This window comes from Acanthisitta chloris, unplaced genomic scaffold (genome assembly GCF_000695815.1).
Source record: "Acanthisitta chloris isolate BGI_N310 unplaced genomic scaffold, ASM69581v1 scaffold3182, whole genome shotgun sequence".
Lineage (NCBI taxonomy): Eukaryota > Metazoa > Chordata > Aves > Passeriformes > Acanthisittidae > Acanthisitta > Acanthisitta chloris.
In genome coordinates this window covers 5,199-17,197 of record NW_008659755.1, presented here as the reverse complement: position 1 = coordinate 17,197, position 11,999 = coordinate 5,199, and the positions used below count along the sequence as shown (strand labels likewise).

General features: G+C 36.3%; 1 protein-coding gene across 1 annotated transcript; it reads right to left on the bottom strand.

The window, feature by feature from the left end:
- Window positions 1-1,358: 1,358 nt before the first annotated feature.
- Window positions 1,359-11,790, bottom strand: LOC103797303 (signal-induced proliferation-associated 1-like protein 2; the record flags this gene model as incomplete). Its single annotated transcript, XM_009069505.1, has 4 exons — window positions 1,359-1,994; window positions 2,908-2,989; window positions 4,649-4,772; window positions 11,659-11,790. Coding segments are annotated over 4 exons (485 nt in total), but the record flags the coding sequence as incomplete, so codon positions are not given.
- Window positions 11,791-11,999: the final 209 nt, after the last annotated feature.

Here is an 11,999-nt window from a genome sequence, read left to right as displayed (position 1 = left end):
ACCCATGTATAACACCTTTCCTAAGAGGAGTCTCTCAGATCAATTTTTACAGCAGTGGCAGATATTTGTTCAACTTCTAAAACATTTCTCAGAAAATGTGCACTAACAATGGACACAGGCTTCTACTTGTATCAGTTGCATGTCTTTTCAAACTACTCAACAATTTTCCATAGGTTTGCTGCTGCTGAAAGGAAACTGGCATACAACTATGATAATGAACTTGTGTTTTTTTTCTCTCAGGATAACTCAAATGTGCTCATTCGCTTCATTTCATTTTGCAAAATTGTCCTTTTTCTTTGGTGCAGACTTTAAGCTCAGTACTGTACACAAAATATCTCACATATGCTAACACTGCAATCTCAGTTGCTCAATTGCTGGCACAAGATGGCAAGTTATTTCATGCTACCACTAATACAAAGTAGTATGCGGAACTAGACACCTTTTGAAATTTTTCTCTAGGATGTATTTCTCGGTAAAAAGCAGTTGTTTGGGGTTTTTTTCACCTAAACCACTAATCAGTGCTTATGAACAGCCATAACAGCTTTTGGTCCTTGACCAGTAAAGCTACCTCTTCAGTTCCAGGACACGCCAAAGAAATAAATGTAATAATGTTGACAACCCCTTGTTGGTGAGAAGGGATCATGAGAGTTCTGTGAGTTTGAAATGTCTCTGGATGGAGAAACTAGAGCTTTGGCTGAATGGAAACCGAGGTATTACTGGTAACAGTGATTACAGATAATACAAAGTAAAATAATTCAGGTTTAGATTTTTAACATTTATTAAAAAAGCAGGATGTATGTTCATTTCAAATTAAACAGTTAAAAATGTTAAAGCATACAAACAAATCAATTGTGTACTAGCAGCATCCAATTGTTAGAATTTTCTAGAACTCCTCAGTACAGTCTTGGCAAGCTAAAAATATTACAACTTGCAACCAACTGACCTCACCATAGTGCAGATAAAACAAACTTTATAAAAACAACAATTTAAGGTTAAATAAGCTTAAATAAAGGTGTTAAATACAAGACACTTGATCAAAGCTTCTGTACAAAGATAAACAAATTTGGCATTGTACAATTGATTGGCTGGCTCACACCATACATGATTTCAATAGTTAAGCAGTATAACTGTTTAGCTGAACATCAACTATACAAAAGTAACTGAAGTTGGGAGTGGGCTAACCCCAGTGAGCCATTTACAAGGCATGTGTATTTTTAGAAAATCAGAACACTGTTTATATTCAGGCACCATTTGTTCCTGCAAATAAATAATCTCTAATGTATCTGCATCCAAACTAGTGTTAAACACATCAGTGCTAACATTTTATAAACACAGCTCTGTGACTATTCACTATACCTCCATTCTTATTGCTATGACAATGTGGACTGTGGAAATAAAACTACTGTACATACAAAAAAATAGAGCACCTTTTAAACATTAAAGTATATGTCTGGTTATTCTTTTTATCTTACAATACTGAAGCCCAAGCTAATGTAAATTGCTTTAACATCTTCACCAGCGCACCTGAAATGCAGGAACTAAAACCCCAAATATTCCTCTTCAGGCAAGCCCCAGCCAGAGCAACTTCTAAAAATGTCTAAAATGACACTAAGGATTTTTTACATTCATCTGCACACAAACAAATATCCGCTATTCTCTGCTTTCTTCATATGAATTTAAAGACTGACTACCACAGTTCTCTCTCCTTTTCAAACGAATAAAGCTGGATAGAGAATGTAGCAGAAACACCTAAAATGGATTGTGAACACAGTGAAATTATTACCCCGCTAATTCAAAAAATACAGCTGTTACATTGTTCAAATAAGTATTTTCCAGGGGCCCAGCCATTAGGATTTCTTGTCTATTGTATTGAAAAACCATTCAGTAAATTTCCTCAGTTGAGCAGCTGCTGTTTGAGACTCCTCCTGAAGTCTCATGTTATCTTGTCTCAGGTGCTGTACCTCTGCTTGGAGAACTGCTTTGTCTTGTTTTTCCTGGATACCAAAGATACAAGTTGAGTAAAGTAAGTAGTCGTGATGATGGCATTTATTATTATTATATTATTATAAAAGGAATCTATTTATTATTATTATGGCTGTCATTATTTCTATGCATGTCATACAGCTACATTTTGCTGAGCTCCCTAATCCAGTCTGACAACTACTAACTGTACATTAATTCCCCAAATGTGCTCCAACTACCTCAATCATGATGAGAAAATATTGCAAGCTAAAAAGAAAACTAGATGCTACTTTAATAGAAAAATTACAGCTTACTTCATTTAACCATTAAAAATTTTTAAAAATTCAAGCACTAAAAGCATAAGGTTTTAGCTGTAATAAATCATATGTGAGAGCCCAAGTTGAAAGGAATTGATCACTAAGGAAGAAAAATACCTAATTTCAAAATTTTCCCTTACATGATTGTCACCAAAACGAGCCTCATTTCTATCAGTCCTGCCATTGTCTCCATCTCAGCCCAGAAATCAGACAGCAAATGAGGCACAAAGCAAGTCATTGCTACATGATCTAGACACCACAAGGCAACAAGGATGACAAATCTGGAGCGCTAACTACTTAGCAACAGTGCCCGTGTCCGTGTCCCTACCCTTTGTTAAATCTAAAGTACCATAAATGAAGATAAAGTGCTTCATTTTTTCTGGGGTATCACTGTATGTAGGACAGTTATTCCTGAGTAAAGACCCATAAACTTGGGCCAGGTTGTTCACATAACCACTCCCACAGGACCTTCTGCACTGCAATGTTCTGATCAACCACTGAGATTTACCACTCAGCAACTGCACTATCTAGTTTAATTGATCTATTTCTTTCAAGCCCTTGATGAACTCCGTGTAAAAATGTAGCTATTAAAACTGGAGAGTAGTTACATTGCTAATGGTCTCTTTACCTTTCTCAGGTCAGTTTGTAGCTGCCGGAGGATAACTTCTAGCTGGTTTACTTTTCCAGTCAGAGTACTCGGAGCATGTTCCCTGTAAAGTAAATCACTACCTTCACTCTGAGTTAGTTGAAAACATTTTCTTCCCAGCTTTTGTAGGTTAACACTTTTAGTAATAGCAAAGGAAACAAATCAGTTTAGGCACAGTTAGGAAAACGGAGACAAAACCAGCATCAGCAGCAGACTATTATTAGAACATAAATCCAATCCTGCAATATCTGAAGTATGACACTCCTCTTGTGTAAATCAGGCAGAAGTTACGATGATTTTAAGATGGAATGTTTTAGGAATTATTTGCACAGTGCAAGCCAAACTCGCTGCTCAACGGTGTGTGCAGGCACATTAGTTAACAAGCTGCTTTCTGATAAGGACTGTACTAATCTGAAGCAAGCTGCAGCAGCAATTACTGTAAACCAAAAGGACTATTAAGAGTTCTTTTGTCTGGTGTGCAGGAGTGTCATTTTCAGTAAAGGATAAACCTATGGCTTTATGGAGACAAATATTTTGTTTAAAGGTCAAAACATATGAAATATAGCCACAGGTTAATCAAACTCATGACTGGAGGAAAATACTGAGAATAGCTTCTGTTTTCTGAATGACAATGAGCACTGTGGGAGACAGTTTCATGTACATTATAGATGCAATTAGCCACCACGTGAATAATTGTGTCTAAAAAAGGTGAAGAGAGAAGCTTTACATACAAAGCTGAACCAGCTGCTTCATGCAATTGCACAAATGTGACAGATTTGCTGATGCTAAAAGGGGAACATCTTTAACAGTCCTTTGCAGTCCTTACTGATCATTAGGTTGGGAAAGATGTGGACTTAGAAGTAATTACAACAAATGCACTTTACCATGTAAGTAAGCTAATTTGTGTAAAATTGGTTCAAATTAAAATGTGATAGTCTAACAAGCAAGAAGACTTCTCCCTCCATTTCCCGTTCTTCCATTCCTACAACTGAAGAGCAAAACTAATCAAAGATGTGTTTTTCTTTTAAAGTGTGCTAGTAGACATACTGCTGAGTCTGTGGTTTAAAAAAGTATACTCCTCATAGCAGAGAAGACAGGGCAGGGGGAGAGAGGTGGTGCTGGGCAGGCAGAGAGAAGAATAATCTCTACCAGAGCCCTGGGAAGAATTTGAAGAATTGCATAGTTTGGCATAAAAATTCCCTGCAGTCCTCAGTTATAGGTTCTCTTGATTAATTTGAAATAAATGAAATACTTGAGTTTTCAAGTAGGAAATAGTTGCAAAAGACAGGTAGGAACACCTGTTCCAAGGTCTGAGAGATTTGCTGCAGATAAGGTTATTGTATGCCACGGAGTTGAGCTCCTGTTATTGGTTCTAGTCAAATGAAAACAGAAACAAGCATAACACAAATTATTACTGTAGAGGAGGAATACAATGAAAAATTGGATTATCTGAAACTCTGCATCTAACCATGCTCTGCATTAGAGACCTATTTCAGTGAGAGAGCTTCATCTGACAATGGTACCAATTTTCCAGACTGATCTGGCCCATAAATTGATTCCAAGAAACAACATTTTTCAAAATTAAAAGACATGATCAGTCAAGGTAACAGGTCTGCCATCAAACAGCTGTGAAATATGCATACAGGAAAGTTGACATGCAACATTAAGAGAAAATCTTTCCTTAAAATAGTTTTGTAAGAAATATGCTTTAATTCTGACATACCCAGCAACCTCAAGGAAATCTTTTCCATCTGGAGGGCTCTCATCCAAAGGTAACTCTTGTGTTCCTTCCAAACCCTGAGCTTGCTGCATATCATTCAAGGTGCAAAAAGATGCTACTCTCTGATCTGTAAAAAAAGTAACATAAGGATACGTCTAAAACTGGACAAAATAAAAGGCTGTATATGACAGCCATTATCCTGGTTCAGTTAGCGAAATGGATGTAGGTTTCTACATCTCAGCTTTGAAGATAAACAGCAGATGTATGTTCCAGCTAGTTGGCTTCCCCACACCTGCATCCAAAGGCAACCCCAAAGCAATTTTTTATGTCTATCAGCAGAGTAAGACAGATTTGTTTGGATCAGTTAGTGCTGATATGAACAGTAAATTGGTCTTGATGAAATCTGCAGAAAACCATTTAGGAATTCAGGGCCACAACCAATGATAATAATCATTCAGCAAAAAAGCTTTGCATTTTTCCATGGACTTAAAGCCCTCAGATTCCTCAGAAATCTGCACTGTCCACTCATACTGCGTTACTACCTCAAGCATTTGCAGAACCTAATGGTAATCTGCATACTTGAGAAACAATACATTCACAATACTTTTACCAATTGAAGGTTTTTTTATATATATTACTAAGGCACACTATTATCTGCATTGAATTTCACTAGAACACAATCTAACAAGCACAGATGTAATTACCTATGGATATACAGTGTGGTTGCCAAAATACATCAGTCACCACATAATAGAAGTATGCCATGCAGATCATCATTGCACAGAACAGGAGTAAATGATGCATTCATTAGGATTTAATTTGTCTTCTTTAAAAAACCAAAATCCATATTCTGTGGAGATCAACTTAGCTTATTTCTGGCAAACAAAATCCATGTCTGTAGGCTTGTATGAATTCTGGTGACACAACATGCCTGCCTTGCCCTTTCTCCCCTTGCTCTACCACCCCACAAGGCCCAAAGCTTGCATTATCATGCAAACGTGCAAACATAGGAAATATTAAAGAAAGTTTACAAAAGGCAAAAGTCATCAATCCCAAACCATCACCTAGAAACGGCGTGTGATGACAGAACGGCCCAAATTCTTCATCTGAGTCAAAACCTGGAATAAGATTTAGAATGTTCCTATAAACAAGACAGTCCATCTCCACTGGAGCAGCTGTGGCCTTTGCGTACAGCGCATGCAGTGGGATGCTCCCTGTGCAACTCATGCTGGTGCTTACTCTCAGCCTCACCAGGCCCTTTTTACACACACCAAGCACAAGGTGTTACACCCCATGTCTCTAATAGTAATACCCAGTATTGCAACACAGCATGACAACTTGGCACAATACATAAGAGGACAATCCTTCAAACCCTAAGGACACACAGAGGCCAGATTGTTTGAACTAGGAAGGACATTTTGTTTTAAAAGTTCTACCAAACAAAAACAGGAAATCACTAAAAAGGTCTATTGATTTAAAAAATCCCTTCAGTTTTAAGGAATACTAAAGATTGTCAATTCGTTCTATAATATTATGAAGAAAAGTTGCATGTTGCATTTTATCCAATTTAAAAGACCACAGCTCATTTCCCCTGCTTTTATCCTTATTTCTGACTAGTGATGGATCTCAGTGAATGTGAACATGACTTTTCCCTATGTGCTGACAATAAGCTAAGAATATTATTTTAAACACATAATCAATCACATCATTTACAGGTTTGAAATGTATTAAGTTAAATAGATTTATCAGTGTAGATAAACTAAACCTACTTTCCCAGATCAAACACAGTACATAACAAGGCATTGTAAACAAGCAGTTTGAAGTACATAGCTAATTACTGATTTCACCTTTATAATATTCACATTTTCGTTACCACTTGATAGAAACAAAGCAGGCAACAAACAGTATGTTGCTGCTATTTAAAAAAAAACATTTTAGAATATTTTTGTATTATTTCAACACACATTAAAAGTATACAAATGTGCTTGCAACAAAGCATAATGTGTGCATTAGCTTTTCCTTCCTTGTATAATCCCTAATGAAGTCCAACTTCACATAACTAAAATATAATATTAATACACAAAGTAGGACACTAATTGTTAACCCTTTCCTATTATTTTAATGTAACTTAAACATATTTTTCCAATATTCGTATCTTTATAAAATATGGAACCACATTCTCACATTCATGAGGTGAGGAAAAGAGTAACTACATGGCCACTAATAATCAGAAGTCTCCAATTATGTAACACACTACATTAATTCCTGTGCTGCTTCTCTAAGGCTAGTTCCTTAATTTTCCTATGCCAGGTTAGTGTCAAAATCATTCTCTGAACAAGTCAGTAACACAATAAACCTCTGTAATAACTAGCACAACAACTAGGTCCTGGACTAGCAAACTATTTTGCCTCCGAACACGTTTCAAGTACTTTTAAAGACACACTTTTATTTTCAGCAACTGTATCAAATCTCACTGATCTCCCTATGTGTTCACGCTTAGCAATAGCTTCACCAATTTACTATTAAACCAGAATTGTGGTGTAGATTGAATTTGTGCTTCGAAGAGCAAAATCCTCCTATTGATTTTTATTTGTTCTTAACAGAATTGGCTTAAGTCTCTATTAATGAAAATGAACTCAAAGTTACCTTGACCAACAGCTAACTTTTATAAACCACAATCAAGTGTATTTCTGGGTATGATGCTGTAAGGCCTAAGTTCTGCTTCCTCGAAACTATAGTGACACCTCCTATTCCATTGAAGTGAAATATGCATACTAAACGGAAGAAAATCTCAGAGCTCTTATTTTTAACTGGGATGTCCCTGCCAAACTCCAAACAGGACTCATGCATAGAAAACTATTTGCAAAAATATATTGGTCTTTATATCAAAAGTTTAAACTTGGCAAGACTAGAGATGAGACAAAAATTCATGTCTTGGTTTACAGTAACAGAATCATACAGTTGCAACCATTAAGAACTTGAATCTGGATTTTCACTGTTCCAGGCCACTAACAGAGGCCAGAAAAAAACTCCAGGCAATTTTTATGTACTGGAGAGCAGAAAAGGCTAAAATGAGTATAGTGCATGAAGCTGCTCTCTTATTGTTAAGGTAAAGTCTACACACAAACACACACTGACGTATACACTGAAGCAAAAAGAGTTACACATGCACAGACTAGAAATGACCAAATGATAGCTAAACGTTCATTTTTTCTTTTTCTAGCAGTTTAATACATTACTTTAGTTAGAATAATTATCTGTCATGCTGAATGCTTCATTTCTTTCTCATTATGCTATGCGTAGCATTACTTGCATTAAGCTATGAAGATTTTAAATGGAAGTATTAAAATAACATTAATTATAGAAGCACAGATGTTTCTGCAAAGATAAATTGGCATTAAGAAACTGCATTCTGACTGGCACTAGTAGACATTCATAAAAATCACCTGGAAAAAATCAGGAGTTGAAACCCGCAATATGACTTACCAAACAATAAACAGCTTTTTATTTTTAAAGCATAATAAACCCAGTTTGAAGTAGCACTGGTAGTAAGAAGTTCTATTCAAAAGAATATTCAATATTTGTATTTGTGTCAGTCCTCTTCTTATAATGACAGTAACAGGTCATTATAAGGTATGGAGATCCAGAAGGGCCTCTCATTTTGATCCCCAAAACATTGAAAAGATCCAAAATTAGCTATCAGCAATGTAATAAACATGTTGAACAGTCCTTCTTCCCTAACTTGGAGATCTGTTAGACGGGTAACACAATAAGAGAATTAAAAAATTAATCATCTTCTTTCCCCTTAGTCTTTTCTGAGACGTCTTTGTTCTCCTATTTCAAATTTGGCTTTCCAATTTATTCTTTATCTTTACCCAGTTTGCACAGGTTTTCTTTCTTTTTGCTTCTTTAACTTCTCCTTTTTCACCCCAACTGCCCTTCCTAAAGCCTCTTTTGCGGTACAGTCACATCCAGTTCCATCTATTTTTTATTGTTAGCTTCAGGGATGGATACAAAACCATCGTAACAGTGTATTTCTAGCATGTCAACTGCTCCCTGGTTACTGTGTCTCTGCAGCTCCCACCAAAATAAAGAGGAGGGAACTGGAAGCAGCCTATCCATGTATGACAGAAATGGAAGGATATCCCTTGCACCTGACTGGACTGCCTTTAGGATGCATGTTAAATATCATCTCTGGATAAATCTCAGTGTCAAAACTGTCTTGCAAAGGCAGGCAGTGCAAAGTCTTAAAATGATAGCGCACTGTCCTCCAGCTTATGGACAGTCCACAGAAGCAGCTCAAGCAAAATTCCTTCACTGACGCAGCTTCTGGAGCCTGTGGAGTTAATGCCTGCAGCACTCTCCACTGCACTGTGGAGACCTGTTTTATGAATAACAGAGGATTTTCAGGAAAAGTTTGACTCAAATATTCGTCTTCCCACAAAAGTTCTTGCCAAGCAAAATCAGTGATAATGAAATCCTCACAAAGTGAAAAGCATTGTAACCACACTTTCAATGTAAAAAAAATGTAATGGCTTCTCCTACCCGCATGGAACACAGTTTAAAAACTGCTGTTCTACACAGGACCAAGGATTCAGCTGGAAAACGGCTAATACTAAGAAACAACCTTGTCCACTGTTCACTTGAGAGGGGAGAAGGAAGCTGTTCAGTGAAAAAGAACACTGTTCTTGTTCTTAATTCAGTTGATGCCAACATCATAAGCACCTAAAAAGGCTATATCTAAGATTAATTGAGATACAATTGCTTTTTAAGACAGACAGATGAAGGATTGTGAGGCACATATTAGGGATGCTGAACTGATCAAATTATGTAAGGTGTCAACACATAATCTGGAGAGATCACAAGAGAAAAACCCAGACTTTGGAATCACATTGGTAGTTCTAATAAATTGATATTAAGAAAAAACCTTGTACAAAGAAAAAAATCCTCAAACTAAGTCTAGTATCTAGGTTCTAGAACAGAACACAACTATGAAATATTAGGCTGTCAAAGCCAAACTAGAGACCAACTCTTTCGTGATCCTTTTCACTGAAGGTTGTGGGTGTGTGTGTTTGTTTTAGGTTTTTTTTGAGATGGTCCTATATGAAATGTGATCACATTTCCACCCCGTTTAATAAAAAAAACCCAACAAAGCAGCTTTATATTCAGAACTGGATAAACTTTAGAGTCTCTCTCTCTCTCTTTCACATCGATAGAATGCAGATCAGTAGTTCCAAGCTATTTTTATGTAGTAAGCTGAAGCAACTCCTAAGTCAACAACACTAAAATACATATGGAAACTGCATCTCCTAATTCCTATCCAACATATACATCTGCATAGATGTCTCTATTGCAGAATCCTAAACAGAAAAAAATTACATTCCTTCATACAAAAATATTAATTTACTACTCAAATTCTTACAATAATTAAAAAACCCTTCAATAAACAGTTTCTATCTTATGACTCAGGCCATGAGTTCTTCAGCATTATCTACAGATACATCTAAGGTTTCTGCAATTAAAACCCAACACCTTTCCTCCCAAGGATAGGGCACTATGGGATAACTATGCTGTTCTATCTTTCTCTCAAATTCAAATGTAATTACACTCACATAACACTTACCAAAGTGAAATTATTTTCATCACAAAGCTAAGTAGTAAAAAGAATGAAAATCTATTAGTTTGCAAAGAAAGCTAAAAATACGGGAGCATAACTGGTACAGAATGATCTTTCAGTCAGCTGTACTCAAAATTTTTATTAGCATTTTAAAATATTCTTCAAGTACAAAGTTACAGAGCTAGTCATTTACTGATCCAAATCTTTTTTCAGTAGTTTAAGATGTCAGTAACAAATAGCAGGGTGTTCCCTGAGCAATCAAAGAGAAATGCATGGGAAGAGCTGTCAGATTCTCAGTGTCACCGTATTTCCTGGCAGGTACAGCAGCCATGTTTGAGCAGTATTGAATAGCAATGATTGCACATACAGCTGATCAGGTTAAGAAAAACCACAGTTCTTCAAATTCCTAACCATCACTGTTGGTTTGGGTTTTCACAACGCCCTTTAAATTTAGTATGGCAAGTAGTTCTGAAGAGCTTTTGATCAAAGCAAAATTTAATCACTTCATACTTTGGGTAGAAATCAGGTACCTGAAAACTGATTCCCATGGTTGCTTTTAGTTAAAAAAACCAAATCACTAATTTCACAACCAGCTCTCCTCATAAAGTTAAGACTCGTATCTTATACACTGATGGCTGTGATAACGTCATCCTTATTCATAGATACCTTTGACTTTCCATACATTCACTAATGCAAGCAACACCAGTTAAGAAATATCAGAAATGTTAAGACAGCACAGCAACCTAAGCAAAACACCTCTCAGAAACAACAAAACACAAATATTCAATTGCATATATTCATAGATACACTCAAACCAACATCCATCTTTGTGTTTATAATGCTATGTGTAGGTTTAGCTTCCAGAGGCAAATGAGGTTTTTTTCTTAGTTAATCTGGGTTTATAATTTAATAAAGCAAACCTGGTCTATATCCTGCACCTCAGGTTCTGCTATTGGAAAATACACTGTACATTTTGGCTGTTTTTCAGGGGCTTATGAAAACAGAGGGACTGCAACATCATTTGGACTACACATACCAATTTACAAACACAACACAACAAACTCAGGGGAATGTTACTCCCAGTTTCATTATAAACATCTAACTTAAATGCTTTTAATCTATCCTTCAAAGAACCTGAATTTTCTACTTGATTACAGAAGGAACTTAGGCCTCAAAGTGGATGAATTGCATCTAAGATGGACATTGAAATCATCATGAACACACAAAATTTTCAGTGACAATCTTCCACACTGAGAAGTGATACTGCCAAAAGAACTAAAGGGCTATTGAGGCAAACAATGGATTTCTGTAATTCAAAATGTGTCTATACAGTATGTATGTTTTTTTAAAGAGTTTGTGTACTGAACATTTATCTTTATTCAAATTTTCCTGTTACCTTCAAACGCTCGTGCAGCATCTACCAGGTGAGACCAGTCTAGCCCTGTGGCAGTGTCTGGCAGGGGCATCAGGCCAGGATCATTGAATTTGGCTTTATCAGATAAGGACCCATCTGAGAACCAGAATTCATCTAAACAATAAACACAATAATTAGTCTTCCTATAACATTTATGTACAACTAATTTTGAAGCTACTATAATGAACCATAAAAATGTATAAGTAAAGAGTGCTTATCTTCATTTCTCTTGTTTCTGTGTTTTCCTGTTCAATACTCCGCATGGGTGGAACAATTTCTAAATGTCGACAGAATAAGATGGGAAGGGTTTCTAACGAGGTTTT